The 23775-nt window shown below is 41.9% G+C and overlaps 1 protein-coding gene across 6 annotated transcripts in view; it reads left to right on the top strand.

Moving 5' to 3' along the window:
- ACVR1 (activin A receptor, type I) overlaps positions 1-23775 on the top strand; it is a 72969-nt gene that overhangs the window by 26881 nt on the left and 22313 nt on the right. For 4 of the 6 annotated variants that reach the window (XR_774077.1, XR_774078.1, XR_774076.1 and 1 more), the window contains exons 1-6: positions 57-129; positions 6757-6830; positions 15667-15933; positions 16457-16674; positions 20826-20925; positions 23206-23352. Coding sequence is in view for 3 of the 6 variants with exons in the window: in XM_010563045.1 (XP_010561347.1) it covers positions 6764-6830; positions 15667-15933; positions 16457-16674; positions 20826-20925; positions 23206-23352 (799 nt within the window). In the remaining 3 variants the exon portion in view is untranslated. Of the gene's footprint in view, positions 1-56; positions 130-4425; positions 4446-6756; positions 6831-15666; positions 15934-16456; positions 16675-20825; positions 20926-23205; positions 23353-23775 lie in introns of those variants that run through there. The other 2 variants (XM_010563047.1, XM_010563046.1) reach the window with 2 other exon arrangements.

Consider the following 23775-nt stretch of genomic DNA (forward strand, 5'->3'; position numbering starts at 1 on the left):
CCTGCTCTGGGCACAAGAGAGCCCTGCCTTCCCCTCCATTAAAGGAAAGGCTGTATGTGTGTGACTCGTGCCTTCCCCATCCCACTCAGGAAGGGGCTGGTGCTGCTTCTGGTTCACTTCTTTGCCTAGGTAAGATTTTTTTCCTTTTCTCTTGGATAAGTGGTTGTGTTCCCCCGTGTTGTCATGTGTCTGTCCCCTGACCCTGATATTTTGAATGTTGCTTATTTGTTGTCCCATGCTATGCCATTTCTGCAGTTGGTGTGTCAGCTGGAGCCTTTGGGTGACAGCATAGGCAATAAATGGATTCTTACTTGCATATGCCAGGAGGGAGACTGAACAGGATTTTATTTCCATAAGTGACACTTGTGCTTTGTTGCCTCTTCCTTTTCTTTTAAAAACCTAGGGAGCAGTTCTTCATGAGAATATTCAGAGTTATTAACCTCATAAGGAATACTTTCATGACATTTTACATTGTATAGGTTGGTTTCCTCCTGGTGGTTTTATTCTTGTTCAGCAGTGTTGTGATTTTGCTTTGTATATGAATAGTACAGGAGAACCAGTATCTTGCACACTTCACTGTCTCTGTTTTTGCAGTCATTTGAATCTGAGACATTCAGCCTTTCGAGGTGGCGATCTCTTGCAAATTTTCTTGAGCAGAAGTGTATTGATGTGTGCTGTGTGCATTGCAGGTGGATGCCAAATGGAGTTTGTGGCTGGCTTCCATCTTGCTGAATTCTGGCAACAAAGTTTAGACTTTGAGAAAGGAATACCCAAGGTTGCCATTCTCTGACATTGGGAATGCTTTTGTGTGTGCTGTTCTGAGGTTGTTAGTTAGTTTGTGTGAGTTTCAATTAAAAAAAAAAAAAAAAGCAAGCTGTGAATTACTGCTTTTAAATGCACATCTTTCCTTCTAAAGGCACAGCTGTTGATGAATTTAGCTTGTGTGTGGCTATTGTGGATGGTAGAATTACAATCCAGTATTATGGATGTTTTCTTTTGATACAAATCTGATGAGGTACATGCAAAATATGTACAGCCCTTGGGCTCTTGGCGGATTGCCACCAGGACTGTCAGTGATAGTGTGGGTGCTTCTGATCTCATCAGAAAAGTCTGAACTCCTCTAATGGTTCGTGTTCCCATGTCTGTGTCGTATTGAGATGAAATGTAATCTTAAATTTCTTCACTAATTGGACTTGCTCTTTGTCTGGCGCAGTCTTTGCTCTCTATGAGGGTGGTGGCATTGGAGACTAAATGCAGTTTCCCAACAGCCTGTGCTGGTGCTGGTGTGGTGTTTCATGTTGTCTTAACTCCTCGTTCTCTCCCCTCCGGCTTGTTGCAGCAGTGATCTCAACAGTCCCAGCTATGGATCCGAGCTCTCCCTCATCCCCATGGTGCTGTCAGGCCATAGAGGAATGATTTGACAGGAGACAAGTAGTGTTCTTATTAGGAAAAGAGAAAGCAATTTATTTGCTGTTGAAGCGGAAAAGGTATTGGGGTTTTCAGGGTAGATTCTATAAAGTGTTGAGATTTTATGAATACAAACTATAAGAATTCTATCAATTATTTTCTCTAAAACAATTAGTTGTGCATCTGTATGTTAAGTTGTGTGTCCTAACCAAGTATTGTATCTGCCATATGATATGCTTATTATTGTTCATTTAGGCTTCTGAAAACAGTTTAATTGATTCCTTCTTTGGAATCCAAAGCTCGCTTCAGACTAGGTAGTGGCCTGCTCTGGAGCTAGGTTCACTTTGTCATCTGTACTTCACAACAGATTCGTTTACAAATCTGTTAGCTGCCACTTTAAAAGAGACTTTTCCATTGTGACCTACAGCAAGTCTCAGGTTTTCTAATTACATGCTTTTGTAGGAAAAAGTTAAAACCAAATGATCTTCTTTTCAGTGTGCATGAATGAAGTTCAAAGGCACTGTATGGTGTCTCCAGCTCTGCTATGCAGTGCCCAGCATGGGTGTGTATGAAGCATGGCATGGAGTGCTTAAAACCCAGCTCTCAGTTTTGAATGCCCTCTAGTGGCTACTGCAGCTGTCATAGCTCTCCTGTAGGACACCTTGAAGAATTGCAGTCAAGTAATAGTAAAGATTGACATGTCTAGAAAAGACAATAAATTTTGTGCATTATTTGCTGGTTGCTTTCTAGTTCCTCTTTTATCTGGATTAAATTGCAATCCTCCCCTTTGGAAAAAGTTCTTGTGAATTCAAACACCAGGTAGTAAAAGGATATCTTGTGTATCTCTAGATCCATAGCAACTTGCTATGGAGTTTTATTAAAGAATGTTTTGTTCTTTACATTAAAACTTACGTTTTCTTTCTTTCTTAAAAAGTAAGTGGAAGATGTGCTTGCTGCTGTCACTAGAACCAGATTTTTGTTCTTACGTAAGTGTATTATTAATTGCTTTAAAAAGTAAATTTTTTTTAAGCAATGGAAACAGGACTTTTAAACTCGTCCCCTGCTGTGTCTGCAGTTTGCAACTGGGATAACCTGAAAGTGAACTAAAGCAAAAGCCTGGCTGCAGTGTTGTGTGTGGGTTTTGTGCCTTCACTTAAAAGAGTACTGTGGGAATGCTGGTGACTAAAAAACCAGAGCACCATTTTGGAGCTGCAGGACGGCATGGCTCCATCCCCACCCTAGCACCTGCGGTGGCTCTGAGTGGGGCTGGTGCCTGGTGGGACCCCTGGAGAGGGGCTTCCTGGCCACACGTCCCACAGCTGCCTTGCAAGCGGTGTGCTCGCCAGGCTTATTTTTAACTGCTGATTTAACAGGCGTGCAACAGAGACAGCATACCCTGAGCAAAACGGCAACCAGCAAGGGTTTGTGACACCTCTTCCAAGGCTCTGGCAGGATTTCAGTGGTTTCAGTTGGCTGGTGCTGGGTAATGGAGTGGGCTGAGAGCAGACCTTGCCTGATCCCACCTGAAATATTCTCTTCTCTTAGAGCAGGGATTAAGGACTTGACATGGTTTTAATATAGTGAAGAGTTTTATTTGTAATTTTTAATTTTTGGAGTGCATACACTTGCTCTCAAATCATTTTTAAGGAAAAACCAGTATTTTGCAAAGATCAGAGGCTCCCTCCCAACTCCTTCCCTCCTACAGTCTCCCAACCCCAGCAGACCCAGTTTGAGGTGGTGTAACTGGGCTGTGCCATGCCGTGCTGTGCTGAGGGCTCTGCAGGTAGCTTGCCAAAAGCCCTAGAGCTGTACCGAGTCTACACATACACAGCACAGGATTTTAATTGACAATAAGTACACGCAGGGTGGGTTTTTTTATAGGCTGTTGTAAGTATGCACAGCACTTCTTAGAGAAAGCAGACAAAATATTCTTTGAGGCTTTTGGGAAAATGAACGTCTACGGGAGCAAAGTTCCATAGAAACAGGGTTTAAATTCTTAGTATTTGGCTTTTTTCTTTGAGAGGATCATGCGTGCTGTGAAACGCATGAAGTCTGTTAATAGTCTGATATTGTTTGCATTTAATAATAGGAAAAGTCTATTCATAAATGTAACCATACCAAAGAGGCTTGCACAAATGGTTGCTTGCTAATGCAGGGCTGAATGCAGGTCATTCAGCAGGCCTTTCTATAGGCCCTGGGCAAACCATCCCTGACCTGCAGGACCAGGATCCGGGCCCAAGCAGTCTCTGACCCAGCTGCTGCCCGTCCCTGCCGACGCTTGCCCACTGAGTCACCGCGGGTGGCTTCACTTGGTGTGTGCACCTCTCCTGCAGCGGTGAAGCAGGGGAAGGATGCCAGCCTTCTTTGTGTTAGGCGCTTAAATGCATTTAACAGAAAAAAATTGGTGTAATTTCAGGTGCGTTAGTGAAGTCATCCTTGGACTTTGTTGAAGAGGAACTCTGACTGGTATTTTGGATGAGGGATCAAGAATGACTGTTACTGTGGTTTCATGGCTTTTTTCCTTATTTGATCCCTTTGGTGAGGACTGGTAAAAACCCTCATACTTGTTGATGAACTGCTGTCTGTCTCAACACGTGCTGGCTTTGACCTGAAGTGCAGACATGGGCTGGGGACACGTGGGCATGTGGAATCAGAGGATGAGGAGCTTGAGTGTGTTAACTCCCCTTCTCGAGATGGGAAGTAGTCACTGTGGGACAGCTCCCATGCGAGGTTGTTTGCCTTTTCAGGGGGTGCAGTTTGGATTTCCCTCCTCCTCCTCACTCTGAGAAGTACAGGGTAGGGGGTTGTGTGCATATATATACTAATTTTTTTTTTTTTTTTAGGGAATTGAAATAAACTGTTTGAAAAGAAAACAAATGAATATGTGCAACTTGTGGAGTTTTCCTGGTTTCCATACTGCTGTCTGCTTCCTTCTTCTACTCTAGCCAGCCCATGTTTCTTGTGTTCAACCTCCTTTCCTGGCAGAACTGAGCTGAACTCATTGCAGGTTCCTCTCCTGCTCTCCCTGCTTCAGCCAGGTTTGACAGGAGGAGGGTCTGACATGGCCAAGGGTGGGGGGACTTGCAGGGAGGCTGTGGCGTGTGTGGGTCTCTGACCTGTGGTGTTGGAGGTGGTGTGATGGCTCCCCACCAGCAGAAAACAACCCTTGTCACTTTTTAATTGGGCAGGGAGGATGGAACGGTGAATTACAGATCTGTAGAAAACCCAGCAACCACTCTGCGTGTCAGCAGCATGCTACTGTTTAATGTCTCAACCTGCTCTGTGTTGTTAAATTCATTTTTCATCTCTTGTAAAGCCCTTTCTCCTTGCGGTCGGTGTCCCCGCTGTCTGAAGGGCTCTGGGCGGACCGGCTGCCTGTCCCTGCCGGGCTCCCCCCTCCGCCCCGCAGCCTCCAGGGTGGCTGGCTCACCCAGCTCTGCTGCGGCTGTGGGCCGGCATCATTAAAATCAAAGTTTTCTGCCTCTGCTCTTTGAACCATTGATGTGTTGAAAGAAAGAGGGCATGTCTCATGAGCCACCTCTGTCTAGACTTGCAGAGAGTTATCCGGGTGTAATGCCGAGGAAAATGCTGGTGTAAGCTCTTCAGCCAAAGGAAGCGTGCATGGTGGCTGGCTGGCTGAGGAGGACGGTGTCGCTCTCGTGTCCTGCAGCTGCCCCTGCTTTGGAGCAATGGAACCCTTTGAGCTGATCCGGAGCATTAAGCAACAAATCGTTCCCTGGGATAGCTTTCTTCTGCTTTAAACTTCCTATGTTGGATTGCTCAATGGTCATGCTATGTATAACTTCATTTCATCGCGTTTCCAGCATAATTGTTGAAGATTAAATATTGGCACGTATTAAGAATGCATTGATGTGTATCAAGAACGAGGAACGCAAAGTTACTTGGTGAATGGATGTTTGAAAGTGAGAGTTTCACTCCTGGAGGTGAAGTGGTGAGCGCTGCCTGATCCTTTTTGTAAGGACAAAAACTCTGAATACTTGAGTTCAGAAATCTTTGATTGTTTTGACTGATAATGAAGCAATTACTGAAATGTTTCTCATATTCTGCAAAACAAATCCATGTCAGGAAATAAATATAGAAGTAAATGGCTTGGCTTTCGTCACCAAGCACTTAAGCAACCTGCTAACGATTTGAAAAGGCAGCAACAGAAGATATCTGAAAAAAAAATGGCAATATCAATTTTATTTTCAAGTTTCATCTGCTTCACTAGAATTAAATCTGAAAAATGAAGACAAACACTTACATGTAAGAAGAATGGTAATGACTCAGTGCCTTGGTCAAGGAGAGTAACTTTGTTTTGCACATACTATTTGCCACTGCTTTGACTGAGATTTTATGGCATGTCATTAGGCCAGAGAGTCTCTGTAGGAACCAGGTAGCACAGGACAGACGAGCCCTTCCAAGTTATCCAGCCCTGCTTGTTGGGCTAAATCCCAATGACGATTGATTGTAGTTAATCTCTATTCCTTGGTAAAGGTGATCATTTAAATGCAGAGTTTAAGAAACTGCAAGAAGGTTTCCTTTTGGAAGCCTGTTAAATAATTCTTATTTCACAGTAAGAAGTGGAGCTTTTATTTTTTTTTGTAAAGACCAAGTGTCCTGGAAAAGATTTGAAATACACAAGAGAGTTCACTCCTTTATTTACTGTTTTAGAAGGAGCATGTGCTTCTGCTGATAAGCAGGAAATAGCCTGAGCTTTCACCCAAGATGTAGTTACCTGCCTTCAACAGTAGGGACACAAAGCTGGGCCATTGAAAGGAAAACCCTTGGAAAAGCGGCTTGAACTGGGAAATTACTCTTCTGAGAATGGTGTCTTCCTTAAATACATCTTGCTCTTTTTCTTGCCATCTGGCAATGGTTTCTGCTGGTTAAAGAAAGTTCTTCAGAGTTTTCTGGCTGAGATATTTTCTGTTTCTCCTCAAAGCCCAAATAATACACAGTTTTACAGAACTTCTTTTCAGTTCACAATAATTTAACTCTTTAATACCTGGTTGAAAAAATGTATCTTCTATTTTACATGCCTGCTTAGTACTGAAAGGGTTCATGTTTTCCTAGTAGCATGCTTCTATACGTGCACTGTAGTGCACGTGATGTTTCTATGACAAAGAAATCAGATTTAAGAAATTGCAGTAAATTATGAATTTTATAAATGAAGGAAATGACTTAGGAAACAAGACATAGTAAAAAGGAGGCCAGTAAACCTTGGTTGTTCTGTGTTTTGTATAAGGAAATGATGAAAGACTTTGCTAAACACTGATTTTGGGGTGGTTACATTTTAAGACAACAGTGAAAGTGTACACAGCTCACATGTCTCTTCTCTTTCTGCAGCTCTACAATGGTAGATGGAGTTATGATCCTTCCTGTGCTGATCATGATGGTGTTTCCCTCCCCGAGTTGGCAAGGTGAGTGATGTGCGGGGTGGCGCAGTAGCTGTCTGCTGCCGGAGGAGCTGGGTTCAGCTGCTGGAGCCGCCTGGCAACGCTCCACAGCACCCTGCTCACTTCAAGCTGACAGCATGGGCAAATTCCTCAGAGGAATGAGATGTTTGCTCTTCCATTTCAAGTTGCTTCAAAGGATATTTGTTGCCCGTTTATGTATAAAATTTATAGCATGTGCGATTGGCATAGGTCTTGCCAGGGCCTGGGAAGGCAAGTGGGAAACCTTATTTGAATGGCAAGTTACTGAACTATGGAATGAGTAGGTCTTTTTAGCCCATGGGCTGAGGTGCAGTTATGTGGCTTACATTCTTATAAGCGAAGTTTTTTCTCTGGGAAGGCTCTTTGGAGTATTTAGTATGGTGTTTGATAACTTTTCCATGATTGCTCCAGTAGGGTCTTTGGATATGGAAAGGGACTTTTTAATAAATTGTTTACGCAGTTGTGTGCACATAAAGTTTTTTTTTTATGACATGCGGTGTGTTTAAGATTTGCCTCAGCAAAATGGGAGAAGGGTATTTCCACTGCCATGGAGAGGCAGGAATGGATCATTTCAAGGTCTTCTGGATGTTTTGGGAGATGACCTCCTGAAAGATGCGTACTTGCTACTTTGCAGACAGCCTTTAAAAATATTGAATAAAGGTTTTCTGCAAGTAACTTGGTTATCTCAATTTTAAATTTTAAGTGACTTGAGGTGTATCTAGTGTTTGTTATAGCATATCTATGCTCTTTTGTACTTACCTTGTGAAATCTCTTTCTGAACTACTCTGCTGAAATGCATTTATTTTCAAATGTTGGTGCAAATAATAGGCAGAGTATATGAAATGGAATGTTAGAATAGGTGGTGTAAGGTGAAGATTGAAAATGCACAGAGGTCTAGTGGTTGACTTCAGTCATGTTGATGAACAGGAAATTGAGACAAAATTTAAAAAGGGAGGAACGCTGCAGGAATGTTTGTGGAAATACATTAAATGGCTAGTGTTATTGATACAATATTATCTTCAAATAAGGTTTGGTAGCAGTTATCACACTGTACCTTCTTATTACTCTTGAAGTGCAGCTATCTGCTTCTCAAATGTTTTTTCAGCTTTCAGAGCTGCTTATTTTAAAAATCTTAGTTAAACCACCTCACATCCTTAACATGAAGAACAGTAGATGAAGAGAAACACATGGGAAAGGTGCATGTTAAAGTCTGAAGTTCTGGTTAATTTCTCTCACACAATGTATGGAATCAGACACTTGCGCCGCTTGTGTAGCGCAACCTATAGAGCAGCAACCCACCCTACCCTTCCAAAGCTGTCCTGCAGGTGTTCAAATCTTAGTTATTTGACCTGACTCAGCTTACAAAAAGAAAAGTAGGTTCTAGGGCTTAAACGTGATCTTTTTGTTGAAAAGATGCCAGTAAGTGATCAGCAAGAGAAGAGTGACTAAATCTGTGCCAAGACATTTTCTTTCTTTTCCTGGCTGTCTGTGATACTGACTGGAGGTACAGGATCGTGCCTCATCTGGGAGCAAAGGCAGAGCTGGACCAGATACACTGCGGGAATGGGCTTTGGACAGAGTTTGTGGGGGGGCCGGGAGCATGTGAGCAGAGATGTGCAGATGTTGTGTTCTTGCTGTCCACCTGCCTGTGCCAGCTGGACAACTATGAAGAACAGAGTTTCCTGTTCACAGTGTGGAGCTGCTGTGCTGTGGGAGAGCTCATCCAATAATGCTTTTTAAAGAGCTCTGTGTTTGGGCCCACATTTCTTTCCCATGGTGACAGAGCTGTGAAAGACTTTGTAGAAAGACGTAACAATCTTGCTTTGCTTTTCTTGCATTATTCCTTCCCTTCTCCTCCTCTTGTACTTCCTACGGTGAGTTTTCTTTTTCCGTGAGCAATTACTTGCTTAACTCGTGTAAACAATACTGCTCTTCCCCTTTTTCATGTTTGCTAGTAGTAACGCTGTTCTGTTTCCTTTGGAAATAGTTTCCTACTTCTAAGCTGGTTGTAGAGGAGTGTTTGGGGAGGCAGGAAGTCCTAGTGGACCCCTCGGCAAATTTTCACATATGTCTCTTCATCTAGGATCTAGGTTTTGGCTTCCTCACCAATTAGATGTAGTAATAATGGGAGAAGTCGCCACTTTGTTCCTTGACTGTCTAAGTGCCGCTCAGTGCTTATGAGCCAGCAGCCTATGCTAGGGCTAAGGTGGTAAACCCAGAAGTGCAGACCTGTGTTTGGAGTGTTTTTCAAGGGAGAGCATGCCTTTGGAGATCCATGAAGGGAATGGAAATTGATCCTCTGCTGCCTGCTTAACAGGCCATGGAGATGGGTCTGGTGGACCCTGACCAGCATGCTTTCCCTTGTGCTTTTTCTGACTTTTTTAAAAAGTTGATGTTTTGGGGAAGAACAGTTATTTTGTCTTCCCTTTGCACAAAATAACAACAATAGCAACAAAAAGTTGCAAACTTTCTGATCCCCCCCCCCTTGTGTGTTTTATCATAGATCAGTCCATTTCCTTCACTGGGATTTGGACCAGGTTTGGTGTGGTGGTGTGTTTTTGGGTTTGTTTTGTTTGTTTGGTTTGTTGTTTTTTTTTTTAAATGAGTGGAAAATGGCTGGGCGTATTTTTGGGTAGCATTCAGGGGCAGACTGACTATTTCTGCATTGCCACTAAGCTTCAGAAAATGAGATTAAACGTGACTTTAAAAAAAAAAAACAAACCAAACCAAAACCACAAAAACCCCCACAACCCAACGCCCCCAAAATCAAACACTGTGTAGAATTCTAAGTGTAGAAACATGTCTCTTCCCTACCTGAGCGTCCAGAAAATCCTTTTATTCTGAAACTTTATTGCAGCGCTTACTTCTGTGTTACTTCTTTATTAGTCCTGTAAAGTGGGAAAAGAGGCTTTTCTTCATTTCCCAAGAAGCTAAACCCTGTCTAAAGCAGAGCCCTTTCTAAATAATGTAATACCTATACTTAAGAGTGTGAGGTTTTTCACTTACTAGCGACCGTGCACAAATGCCACTTCCTGATCCCGATGGCAACGTTAGGAGCACGGTGCATGAAATGCTGCCGATGCTTCTGCCCTCTCTAGTGACTGTGGGAAGGTGTCTGGGCCACGTTCTGCTCTGGCTGCCACGGCTTCTCTGCCAAATGCAGGCTCTCGCCTGGGTGTGAGAACTGGGCAGGCTGGAAAGGGTCTCATGTCACACCATGGCCAGGAAGCGTTTGGGAGCTACTGAAACTCCAGAAACTACTGTCTGGCCTGTGGGAAGCTGGCTCTGGGAACAGCCTAATGACCTCTCCAGTAGCTGGGCTGGGGGAGGCTGCTCCTCTGCGGAGCTGGGCACCTCTGCCCCGTCTTGGAGCTTTTCTAACTGTCGGTGTCCATAGCACTTGTGCTTTTTCTGGTTTAGGGTTTTTTGTAACATGGAGAGCAATAATAAGGCTAAACGGCTGTTTCTTAGTGCTGGAAAATTCAAAGGCTTTTGTTAAATTAATAAATCCTATATAAAATAAATTATTATGGGCTGCCCAGGGAAGTGATTGAATCACCATCCCTGCAGGTATTTAAAAGACATGTACATGTGGCACTTAGGGACATGGTTTAGTGATAGACTTGGCGGTGTTAGGTTTACGGTTGGACTCGATGTTAAGGGTCTTTTCCAACCTAAATGATTCTGTGATTATCATTATGGCTGTTGTATAATGCTTGTTACTGTATGCATTGAGAAAGAGAAAACTCTGAATGGAGTAGTCATCTCTACAAGCTTATTATTTTGTGTTTTGCTGAAATGACTAAGAATCATAAAGGGAAGCTACCCACCAAAAAAGAGCTGTCTAACGTACAATTAAATGGAGTCTAAAGAGATTTTAATTTTTCCAGTTCTGCTTTCCTTCAATTCATTATGATATGAAGCCCTAGCAGATCTCACGTCTTCCCCCAGTCCTAGTCATTTAAAAAGAAAAAGAATATTGCTGCTTTTAAGTATTTCGGCCTTTGAGCGTGAAGTCCCTTTCATCCTACTAGAGATTTCAGCAGCTCTGGAATAAGCTTTGCCTGTGATTTGTAACCTTTCCGGTTTGATTTCAAGGTTTTCCATGCGAAAAGAGCGATCCCACTCAAAGCCTAGCAGCAAGCCTACAAAGGGGATAACAACCGTAGTACGGCTCCAAGTGGTCTCGGGTTGGTAAGCCAGATCCCGGTGGCTGTGAGGGCTGGGTTCGGCCGCGCGTGCCCGAGGTTAGCCGATGACTGCAGTGTCTGTGCATGTTCAGTATGTGGCCACGGAGGCACGGCGCCTTCCTGCTGCACAGCTGTGGGCTGGGACGGAGGAGAGCTCCCAGACGGATCTTCTCTGCCTGCTTGCTTGTGATGGAAGGTGTCACTTCTTTGCTGCGCCTCGCTCTTGGGTAAAGAGGAATCAATTGGATGGAATTGTTCCTCTTAAACTTATGTCGTTATAAAGTCATATCTTGGTGAGCGAAAGACTAGTTTGTTTAAGGCTTGTTTGCCTCTGTCCATCCTTGGCCACCTGGCTTTTTTTTTCCAGCCACATGCTAAGAGGTCTTGTGGTGTCATGCAGGTTATCCCTCTGAACAGTCGCTCACATGCATGCACTAAATGTATATCATTATCTGTGTGGTAGATGTACTAGTCCTTATCTGCAAGGTGGAACTTAGTCCTGCGAGGAACAGGGTGTTGGACTCAGATCCTTATGGGTCCCTTCCAACTTGAGATATTCTATGAAATTTTGAAAGGGAGGGTATGCAGTGGTGGTGCATTGCTGGAAGGAAATTATTTGATCTTGTTAAAGCCCTTCTTTAAAAGGTACATGTAATATAATTAGAGACTGGGTTTTTTAGAAAGAAAATTGAGACTCTTACAGTATATGTTTTTACTTTTTTATGCTTTTTAAAGTTACTTCAGTTCTATATTTGCCAACCAAGTCACGTAGTTAACATAAGCATTTTTTCATGTCAAAGGTAGTTGAAGAAACTGTGTTGCTGTAGTGCCAATAAGAAAAGCTGGCCAAGTGCCTATTGTACTAGCTGTTTCGATGGAAAATGAATCACTCTTCTAAATGTGAAATCACCTCAAAATTAAGATGTGTTACCAGAAACATATGTAGTGTATTTCTCCCTGGACAGAAGAAATTTGATATTTTTCCAGAAAGTAAACAATGTTTACAGTCCAGGAATTGGATATAAAATATGAAATAAAAATGTCTGGATTGGTAACTGGTTGTGTGAAATAAACTTCCCATAGAAGTAAATAACTTGTCTTTGTTTCCTTGCATCTGTGCGTTTCCATCATTAACCCACGTTCTCAGAGACTTGCGGTTCACTGTCCTCTGGATTCAGGCTGGGACAACTGGGGCTGTGTGCCTGCACACGAGCACTGCACGCAGCATAACGTGTCCTGGGCAGTCACCGAGAGGGTTAAACACTGGACCTTCCAGTTTACTGATTAAAATGTGGAGTGTCTTTGTTCTTGTTCTGTTGAAATACCTAGATAATTAGAGTCAGCACTTGTAATTGTTGACTTTCACAAAGTGAATAAGCAAACAAAATAAAGGAGCTTCAATTTTGACACTTTAATAATAGTGAACTAGTAAACTAGTTACTGAGCAGTTAATGCAAATCTCTGTATCTTTGTGTGGCAAGTCAGTTTTTTGTGTGTGTGTACAATATATATGGGCCAGAAGTGCAGCAATGAGTCTCTGTATTATGAAACAAAAATATATGCAGTGAATGTGTTTAGGTAATGGAAGTATTTTTAAGCTTGGCTTCTTGCCCGCGTGCATTGTCTGACAGCTACATACGTAGTTGGCCCGACAGCCTTCCACGCCTGGAGCTGTTGTTGAGTAGGTACTTACCTCTGAGCGTCTGTGCCTGGGGGAGTTGATCTGCTTCAGCCATAACCTCTTGATTGCAGCTGGCCTGTGGTGTTTTCTGGTCACACAGCCATGCTCATGAGAGCTGTGGAGAAGTACCACGCAGTCCAGCTCTGCCTCTACTGTGGATTCACCATATGCCGACAAAACCGTGCTTTGCAAGTGCAGCTGGTTTCTCTTTGGGGAAACACGGTTAGAATATCCAGCGCTTCATAGCTGGCTTTGTGCACGGGGAGAGTGCTTTGTGGGCATAGTACGTACAGTGTTTAGCTTGTACGTGTTCACGGAAGCATCGCCCTGCCTGCCTGCTCTCAGGCTTCTGACCTGCAGCTCCGTCTTAGCTGGTGGCCTGCAGAGGCAGGAATGGGAGGACGTGGTCAGGGCTTTGGCTGGTTCTGCAGCCTGAATAAGCCTCCCTGTTTGGGTAAAGCAAAGTGAGTGTGGCACTGCAGGAGCATTAGTGAGGGAAGGGCTGGCTGGTACGTGGTAATATACCATGGAGTTGGAAAACCAACTAAGAAAAGAAAGGAGCAGTTTGGGTATAAGGAATAGTAACAGTCATGAAGGAGAGTGTCTCTGTTTCCAACCCAGGAGTTCGTCACCAGAAATGTTTCAATTTTTACAGCACAGAATTGATCTGTATTGGTCCGTGGACACACCAGGATCTGCAGCAGTTCTCATGTCTCTCTTCATGCTCTATTAAATGGATCCACAGCCTGTGTGTCATGTTAGATCGTTCGTGCTGCCTTCAGGCTAGAGCAATCTTTTCAAAAGACAGGTAGCGTGTTTGGAGTTGCAATGCCTTAGTTCATCACTTGTAAGGGATGTCAGGTTTGCTCTGCATGGGCTGATTGACTGCCCTGAGGCTGCGCAGTTGCTTCCTGGCCCGTTCTGGGATTGCAGAGCTCCTCCAAGAGGTGGCACATGAGGGGGGGTGGTTTTCTGCCAGAACTGCTCTTCTGGCTTCTGTGAGGTTTGCTCAGTCTTGAAGGGTCCTTGAGTCAAGAGAAGAGGGAAGTATTAGGCTGGATCAGGCTGCAAGCCAGAGGAATTTCCCTTGGGGACTTGATATGGCGCTCAGATGGTAGGTTAGTTGTCCTACTCCATATAGCAGCTATTTCTGCTGTTACTTAATAGCTGAAATGGCTGTTACTGCAGCCTGCAAGCCTCCTCAGCTCTGTTCTCACAGGCCTGTGTTTGTCAATGACAACAGAAGTATCTCTCTCACTGAAAGGTACTGAAATCCTTGCTGCTGAAGGGCTGTTCTGGGGAAGGCTGTCCTTACCGAAGGTATGGATCTTTTAGGCAGGTCGTGGCTACGCGTTGGGAGGAAGTCCCTTCTAGGTCTCTGGCTCTGAATGCCTTCGGCAGTTCCAGCCAGACGAACCAAGGTTAAGGGCTTGTGTGTTACAATACCGGTTGTGTTTTACTGCTGCTGTTGTGGGAGGAGAAGGAACAGAACTTTGATTATAGGAATGTTTGGCTCACATTTTTTTCCTTTTTTTTTTATGTTCCACAAAATTAGCAAAGTTATTACTTGGTATGCGTATGACGGATTGTGTATACCAGTACTTGAAATCAATGTGGCAGACGCTGTCTGATTTCAGGATTCTTTCCCTAATTTAGTTTTTGTTAGTTGTTCAAAAATGGAAAACTATATTTGTGTATTTGTTCATTGTGGGAGGAGGGGAGGAAAACAAAGCGGAAAACTAACTGAGTTATATTCCCAGTAGGCAGACTCTAATGATAGGCTTGAAAAAGTCCAACACATGGTATGTTCCACTCCTATTTTAGGAGCATCCACTGTATTTGTGGCTGGAAATTTTTCTTGTGTGTTAGAACTGACAAAGACAATGTAAATATGAGTTAAGTTGCCATAAATGTGTGTGTGTATGCATGGGATGTGTGTAACAGAGAGCAGTGACTTGTTCTGTCCTTCACAGCTGTGCCTCTTTTCTCAGCATCTGGGAGTGCACAGGGCTGCTTACTCCCACAGGCACCTGTATTTTCCAGGAAACTGAAGAGCTTCCAGTGTTCTCTGTTAGCTAGTTGAGAGTGGTGTGCTCTCCTGCAGAGACCAGAGTGACTCAGTGCTGTGTGTTCAAAGGCATGTGCCATTCTTGAAAGCAGCAGTGTGTGCGGTTCCACACAGATCCCAGCTAGGGATCTCCAGGCACTTTGCTGAGGATACTTAGAAGTTTAGTTTCCTACTCTATACATTCTCTTAAAAGTTATTCCTTTTATTTAGTTGAAGCTTCTGGAGTTAGAAGGGAAGTGTTGTACTGCTGACAGTGTGTGCGGCTTCTCGCTTTACTTTTTATCTCCGTGGTTACTCAGACTTGCAAGGTACTCCTCAAAGGCTTGTCTTCGTGGGAGAGTAGGTCCAGATTTACTTTTCAAGCAAGCTAGTTAGAGCTGCTCAATCCTGTGTAGCTGTGTCCACTGCAAATTTAATTGGCCTTAATATGATTTAGTTAAAGTAATTTCTGGAATGCTTGAGAACAACTATTTCCATATAGAAATATAATGTGGTTTAGCAAATCTGTTTTAAATTTACACTCTTTGTTAGGTTTTTTTTTCATCTGCTGAGTGTCCCTGTGTAGATGATCCTCCCATGTTGTATACCTGCAGTAGTGTCTGTGCGAGAGGTGATGTAAAATGTCACTGAACTCTTGAATTTGAGTACCTGGAGTGGGCAGATATCACTGGTATTTCTTTGATGGTGCAAGCTCATATCTTTGTCTTCCTGAAACAGCTAAATTAGTATTGTTAGCTCCTACTTGGTGGTTCTTCAGCACTAGCTGCAAGTATTTCTTCCCTTAAACAGAAGGTTTTATTGTCTAATGATTTCATTATCTCTATATAACTGAAGCTATTAAGAATACGATGGTGTTTTTTCCTCACCTCTCCCCTTTTACAGATGATGAACTGAAGCTAAATATGGTCCACTACGAATGTGTGTGTGAAGGCATGTCCTGTGGGAATGGAGATCGTTGCCAAGGCCAGCAATGTTTTGCTTCCCTGAGCATTAATGATGGTGCTAAGGTTTACCAGAAAGGCTGCTTCCAAGTCTATGAACAAGGGAAAATGACATGCAAAACACCTCCATCTCCTGACCAAGCTGTTGAGTGCTGCCAAGGATACTTGTGCAACATGAATATCACAGCACAGTTGCCTTCTTCTAAGGGTGAGAGGTTAAAAAATAGTGAATTTTGAGAAAGAAAAAATGTTTGGCTTTCATTTGATGTGATGGGAATGAGGTGGCTTCCGTGCTAGCATAAGTAAGGGCTTAATCAACTCAGTAAGGCCCTTTCTACCTTGTTTCCCACTCTGGGGCCCACTGGCACACATCTGATGTCCACAGGTCGAATGATCTGTATTGCTGGATGAATGATAGGGGTCAGGGTCAGGATTGAGTTACTGCCTGTGAGTGAATTGTGCAGTCACAGGTGTGGTTTGTTCTGAAGGGACGGGGTTGTTCTAACAGCTCTGCAGGGAGCTGCTGTGGTAGCATCCTTTGTATAAGTGCACATTCATAGCTCTGGCTGTGTTGCAGCCTCTCTTTCAGACTAGGTGCCTACCAAGTTAAATGTTGGTGTCAGTGCTACTGGTTTTAAAAACTTTCTCTGGGAATTTGAAAATTAATTTTTTTTCTCTCTCTTTTTTTTTTCCTTTGTGATTTTTTTTTTTCCTCCCTTCTCCTTTCCAAGGGCAAACCTTTCAAGGAGAAGCTGCAGGTTACAGCATGGAAACACTAATCATTGTTATACTGGCTCCTGTGATAGTGTTGATAGTTTTTTCTGCAGTAGCTGTGCTGATCATCCGGAGAATACAGAAAAACCATATGGAGAGGCTCAATTCTAGAGATGCAGAATATGGCACAATTGAGGGACTCATTGCATCAAACGTTGGAGACAGCACGTTAGCAGTAAGTAACCTGTGTGCATGGTGAAAATTTGTTTGAGATTTTTTCACTTCTGAACTCCCCTCTCGTACCCTCCAGACATGGCCACGTCAGTAACAGGACCTTTTGCTGCCAGGGGATGCCACTTAGCGTCAGGACTTCTGTGGTGACATTCCTATGCCCACAAAACTGTAGTTTAAATTAAATTTAACCAAAAGATAGCTTTTGCAAGTATAGCTTCCTTGACCTGGAGAATTGCTATAAACTGTAGTCAAACTGTTTATGTTCCTAGAAGCAATGTCAAAACAGTAAAACAGAGTATGCCTGATTGTTGGGTAGCCTGAAGTGATATGAAAGGTGTAAAAATGTGCTGCATCTTTGATATATGAAGACAGCCTGAAAGGTTGGAAAAGATGTGATACTAGGGGAAGAAGAAAATACAGATATTTTTAACTTTTAAAAACTTCAAACCTGACCCCCATGATCTTAGTAGAAGCGCTCTCGGATGACTAGGAAATTAGTGAAATTTTGTTGACAGAAGAACAGTAGGAATTTTAAGAATGAGAACCACTTACTCAGAATTCAGTTTTTAAAATATGTTCTTGTTCACACAGTCTCTGGAAAATAAAATGACATGGAGAAGTGTTTCCTTTCTAAAGACATAATGTATCTTACCCTTTCACTTGAGGCTAGGAAAAAAGTGTTCCCAGCAGCTTTCTTGTGCTTTATTGAAAATGAGCAAGTAAGGCTTCAGAGGCAGCTTGAGTGTTTGTTTCTGAAACCAATGCAAAGAGGAGAAGTTTTCGCCTCCTTGCATTTCTAAGATAAAATCTCTTCAACATTAAGAGGTTGGAAAACACTTTCCATTTTGGTGCTTTCCTGTCATAATATGCTTTCACTGCAGGGTTGAGAAGTGGCTAAAGAAAAATGGTCCAAAACACAAATATTTTTAATAATATGCTACTAAATACACTGACTGCGTATTTGCTTTCTATGTTTTGGACTGTGTTTCTTTCTGTAGGAGAGAGAAACTAAAATGGTTATCTCTAATTGAGGAATAACCTTTGATATTTTCCTTAGAAAGTGTTGGTTGCCACCAACTAGGGAAGGAGTTCTGACTATGTCAAAAATAACAAACAAACAAAAAAACCCCAAAACCCAGAAAATGGTTGTACCTCCTCACCTGAAAGTTGGCAACCCCTTTGCAGGCCCAGCTATGGGAATTTATTAAAAGTAAGATCTGTGGGACCGTTCAAAAAATGGAACTATTCTGGGGAGCTGGCAACTATTTCTTGCATCGCTTTGTTTTGAGGCAGAGATGTTTTGATAAAATACTGCTGTGAATAAGTGCTGGAAGAGTCACGTGGAAAACCCTTTCATAAGACAGTATGTTCTGACAAGTAAGTTTTCAGGGTTTGAGATAGCCAGGGATAGCACTGGAGCAGGGAAGATTCCTCTTTAAGGAGGAATAGGTTAAAACTGAGTAATCAGACTCTTGGTCATCTGGATGCCCCAATATGCAATCTTGAAACAGCCTGTGTGGGGAACCGAGTAGGTAAACCAATGCTTCAGCCAGGAAGAAGAGCCTGGTTCTCTTAAGCGGGGGTGGGTGGGTGGGTATGTGTGTATGTATGGTGGAGACATACAACATGGCAAGGGGTAAGGAGAGGGTGGGTAGGAATCAGTTGTTTGCATTCTGCAGTACAATAACAGGGGGAGGCATCAAAATTAGCAAGTTAGAGCAAGGATAAAAACAAGGAAGGTGGTTCTTAACACGGTGCTAATTGAACCAGTGGAACTCCTTGCCCTGCTATTTTGCTTCAGCTTGGTCCTATATAAACTATACTTGGTAATCTTTTTTTTTTTTTTTTTTAATGCCTTTGGCTTTAATTAGCTTACAAAGCTTGATTCTGTGTTACTGTTTTAAAACAGCCAGTTTTGATATGTTCACCATGCACTAAGCACGTGTGCAACTGGTTATCTGTCTTTAAGCACAGACTTCCAGCTTTTACCAGCTCTTATCTCTTATCAGTGCAAGACCATTTCCATTCCATTTGCAAACCTTTTGTACTTCAAGTCCTTTAATGTTACTTGGAAAGGGTGATAAAACCTGAGAAGAATAAATCAAAATTCTTTTTAAAATAACTTGGAGAAGTTACTAACTAAAGGCTTAGTCTAATGGAGCTGTGTTCTCAGCTGTCAGACCCTATTAGCTCTAAGATTGCAGTGCCTTTGGTGTGCCTCTTGAGTGTTGGTGACGGAAAAAAAAAAAGATAGTTCCTTAATGTTCATGTAAACAGTAAGTCTTTTTTAAATTCCGGATTTTTCTTCTCCATTGTGTGTTTTAAATTGCTGTTTTTGTTACACATTAGTTACATTTAGGATTAGTCTCCATCCATAATGTAGCAAACGCGTAAAGCCCTAAGCTTCCTAATGGGGAATGGAAAGAGCTGTGGCCTCTTCAAATCTTGTTTTTACAGTTGATGCAGATAAGTTGGGGGGGGTGCCTCTGATACAAGCAAGAAGGAAAATGAGTTCTCAGTTTGTATTAAAAAGCAAAATAGAAGCCTCCTATCATTCTTAGATTATCTTTTTCTTGAGTACTCATTAAAAAGTTGTTAGGAGAAATGAGATTTCATCAGATCTGGTTAAAGCCCAGTAGTACAATTTGCTGGAAATATTGGAAAGTTGATTATGCTTATGCTTTTTATCCTATTTTCCTTTGTAAGGAAAAAAAGTCCAGTAATACAGTTTTTAATGCCTTGAACTAGTACGGAAGTCCTAGCCATAAAAGTAGCTGGGTATTAGCACTTTAAAAGGCTAATAGGATTTTAACATTCAATTAGAATCTTACTCCTGTTTTTTTATAAGCTTACAGTTTAAATAAAGTCTGGTTTCCATGCACTAAAAATACTAGAAACTGATAAAAACTTTTAAGAAAGACTTGTTACGGAAAGTTCTTTGGAGTATCAATGACATATCTAGTGTAGGTGGTACAGGTAATACGCCTATCACCTTGTTTATTTTAAAACCTTTTTAAGTTATAAAAAACTGTACTAAACTTGAATAGTTTGGGCCAAAACTTCCCATGACTGTTATCTACCACAGAACGGTGCGGTTTGGGGTTTTTTTTGGGGGGGGTGGGGGTGGGGGGTGTTTTCTGTGCTTTTTTTTGTTGTTGTTTTTTTTTTTTTTTTTTTTTTTTTTTAATTCAGGGGACTGTTCATCTAGCATGGCTCAGCCACTTTAGGGAAGGAGACTTACAAGAAGTTATTTGGGTGTTGTCTCTTAAAGAAGTTCTAATTTGGGGCAGGGACTTGAAATTTATCAGAGAAAACCCTGTGGTGCCAGACGTGCCTGTGGCCGTTCTCGGTGCTCTTCTGTATTGAGCCACTTCAAAAGCTTATGGTTTAACAGTTGTGTTCACAAACATGTGAGTCCGTTCCCCCGTGGATGCTCTGTGGTGCTCCATCTCTGTATAGAGATGAAAGTTTTAAGCATAGAAGTCAGAGAAAGTATGTTTATTTCTTTTTGAGGTGGCTCAGATTATTGCAAGACATAGAAATCTTTGGGGGAAAAAAAGTTGATATTAACCTGTTTGAAATAGATGACACAGAACTGAGAGAGCATAAGCTAATTAAGAGAACAACAAAGTGCTGAAAAAGGATGGAATTTCACTACAGAGGATAGCTTATAGGCTACAAGTGAGCTTTCAGGTTTACAGGGAGTAAATTTATTGTCATTTATTTATTAAACAAAATTATTTATTTATTAGACAAAATGATACTGTAATGTCAAATATAAGATATAGAGACAAAATAAGAAATCTGAGCATGAAGCGATGCTTGGATTTGTTTGCTGTTTCTTGTTGTGTTGTTTGTAAAACTTTGAACAGAAAGTGATTATGCCTAAGTTATAGCTCCCCTACCAGTCTCTTCTATGCATGGAATGTTCCCTGAAGTGGTAGAATCTTGCGAAGAGCTTTTTCTGTCCATCTGTACAGTGACGGCAGTGATATGTCTTGACCCTGAGTGACCAAATAGCATCACCAGAGCCATTGAGATACCAATGAGCTTTAACTCAACCTATCCCGTGAAGTGGTGTACCTTTGTGTATTTAAATGGGAAAAAAATGTACTTTTTCATAGATTGTAAACTTCTTTTCCTTTTGAACAGGATTTATTGGACCATTCCTGCACATCTGGAAGTGGTTCTGGACTTCCTTTCTTGGTGCAAAGAACGGTGGCTCGCCAGATCACACTTGTAGAGTGTGTAGGTTAGTATAATTCTTGTTCGCATCTAGTGCCAAGTCTTGATAACAAATGCAGAGAGAAAGCTTTATCTCCCATCCCAATCAACTGTTTTCCCTCAGTTGCTTATATAATATATGAAACTTTTCAGGCTTCAGCTTACGGAACATATTTGGTTTTGTAAAGTCAAGTGAAAATATTCCTTTCAGATCTATGCAGAAGAAAGGAGCAAATATCATCTATGCTTTATGATTGAAAAATTTGAGCTTTATTCAGTAATGCAATGTTAGAAAATAGAAACTAGGCTTGTTTGGGTACTTTAAGCTGAATAAATGATGTTTTTAGAAAAGCAAGCTCAATTTGAAGTTTGAAACTGTCAAACTGTGAAACAAACATTTGTTCATTAAATGATGTTCAAGTAGAAAGGTTTAGAATTAGAAAAGGATCATCTGGATTTGAGATCTGGAGTTGAAATATCAAGCAAAGTGGCTAACGTGGCATTTGAAAAAATAAACAAAACCAAACCAACCTGTAATTTTGTGCTATTAGAATAGGAACATGAATGTTTTGTATATTACTTGCTCTGCACTGTTGCTTTGGGACCATGCAGGCAATGAGGTACTGTTGCTGCTCTTTTCTCCCTTAAAGAGAAAATCTCTCTAGTAGTTCTTCCCTAAAACTTTTCTGGGTCTTTAGTTTTTTGCAGGACTTAAGTGTTAATTTTAAGGATCCATTAAATTTTTCTTCACCATATATATATTATTAATTGAATAGTGTTAAATGTGAGTTTAGTAATTTTAGGAAGTGTTTGGGTCAAAGATATCCTGAGGCAGTGACACTGAGCCAAGATGCTGTACTGGCACTAAAGAGGTGAGGAAGGCATGATAACAATTTGATTCTACTCGGGGAAAAAAGGACTGTTTTAAATATGTTTTATGCTGCTTCTTCAGCGATTTGAACTCAGAATGGGTAACACCTTCCTGTAAGTAACTAGAATTTTTAACTCATCAGGGTGTTAAATCAAGCCTGACTAAAACAGATGAATCTGTGAATCTATAGGGACTGGGCCTACATTTTACCAGTGTTTCTTTGCTTTTGGCTTATAGTATGTATTGAGTAGGCACAAATGTTCACACTTGCGTTAAATCCAAGTGTACATCCTCTGATGCTCTGCAATTTCTCTTCATCAGAAACTGTACAATATGATACACATGATGATTTTGCCTGCAATATGGAGACATCTTTTTGCACGTGTATATACGTGTGAATAAATGTGCATCCCTGGAATTATGCCTGCTCCCAAGTTAACTCAGGCTGACACTATTTCAAGAGACCATGTGTTTTAGCTTGTATAGCAGAACCAAATGAAAGCCCTTGTGCAGAAGTCTCTTCTGGGTGACAGCATTGAGACATCAGTGTTGGGTATCTCTCTTCATTTGGTTATACCTGCTGCTGATTCGTACGTGCCTCTAAAGAACACTGAACTGCAGAGCAATGAAGGGCACAATTTGGATATTTATAGTTGTCAAATCTAGCACAATTCATTGCACTAAGCCTGAGGCTATCATATTTTGGGCTGTGATGAAAATGGCAACAACCGGAACTTTTCCAGTGCGCCTTGTCCAGGATGTTTCTTTGCTCTTGGGTACTTGATAATTTCATACATTTCTTCTAGGCTGTTTGGGTAAAAAGCTTGGCATGCAGACAATGTGTCCTGGTCTCCACAGGTCAGGGTGGGTTTTTTGGGTTTTGGTTTTTTTTAAAATGTTTTTTGTTTGTGGGTGGTTGGGTTTTTTTGTGTTTAGGTTGGTTTTCTTTAATCATCATTCTGCATTTTATGTGTCTGGCTGTGCTGACTGTTTTTGCAAGGGTTGATAGAAATGTAAAGGCTGTATCCCCAGCCTTACATATCCCTCCTGTCCTCCTAACTTCATAGATTTGTTTGTATTGTTTACACTGACCTTGTAGCATGCTGCCTAAGTTGTTGAAGATGCAGATGCACTTTCATTGCTGGTAGTTGAATGATTACACCTGCCCAGTACAAACACTCTGTATACTGTACCAACATGCTAGGAGGAGAGATCCATACTCTTGGAGCTTGCAGTTGAAACAAACAGGAAAAATTAAGGGACAGTGGAGCACAGCGTGACTGTAAAGTGGTAAAAAGCGTATGCAGGGGTGATGAAACTACATCAGTTTGATATTTGTGCTGTGACTGTTGAATTTCCGTCCTATTAGCTAATCCTGTCTTTCTGGCCTATGAAGATTGTTAGTTGACAACTTTTACTGTGTTTTTCCCCCACCAGGAAAGGGCCGTTATGGAGAAGTTTGGAGGGGTCAGTGGCAAGGAGAAAATGTTGCTGTGAAGATCTTCTCTTCTAGGGATGAAAAATCCTGGTTCAGGGAAACTGAATTGTACAACACTGTATTGCTGCGGCACGAAAATATTTTAGGTAAGTAGAACAACCATGTTCATGTATCCTAGTGTAGCTGGTGTAAAGGTGAGTTAACTGAACAGTTCACTTGTAAAGCACTGCAGATTTGCCAGGTATCTTGCATTCTTTGAGATTAGCTTCCTGTGTTTGTGATAAATAGTTGAAGGGAAATTTTAAGGGGGAGGCTTGCCAGGAGGGTGCTGAAATCCAAGTCTCAACTGGAGAAAATGTTGTAGCAACCATGAATCCTTATCCTCTTGCAGTATTCTAGCAAGAATCAGTCAACCAGATTAACCAATTGTTGGCAGCACAGTGTGTAGAGAAGGATGGAGGTGCCACAGACCTGCATGCTAAGAATTCACCCTTGCAGCTCTTGCTGCAAGGCAGCCACGTAGCAAAAGAGTGTTGCACAGTGCATTAGGTGGAGAAGTTCTAGTGGAT

The sequence above is a fragment of the Haliaeetus leucocephalus genome, unplaced genomic scaffold (genome assembly GCF_000737465.1).
Source record: "Haliaeetus leucocephalus isolate CR32 unplaced genomic scaffold, Haliaeetus_leucocephalus-4.0 Scaffold163, whole genome shotgun sequence".
Lineage (NCBI taxonomy): Eukaryota > Metazoa > Chordata > Aves > Accipitriformes > Accipitridae > Haliaeetus > Haliaeetus leucocephalus.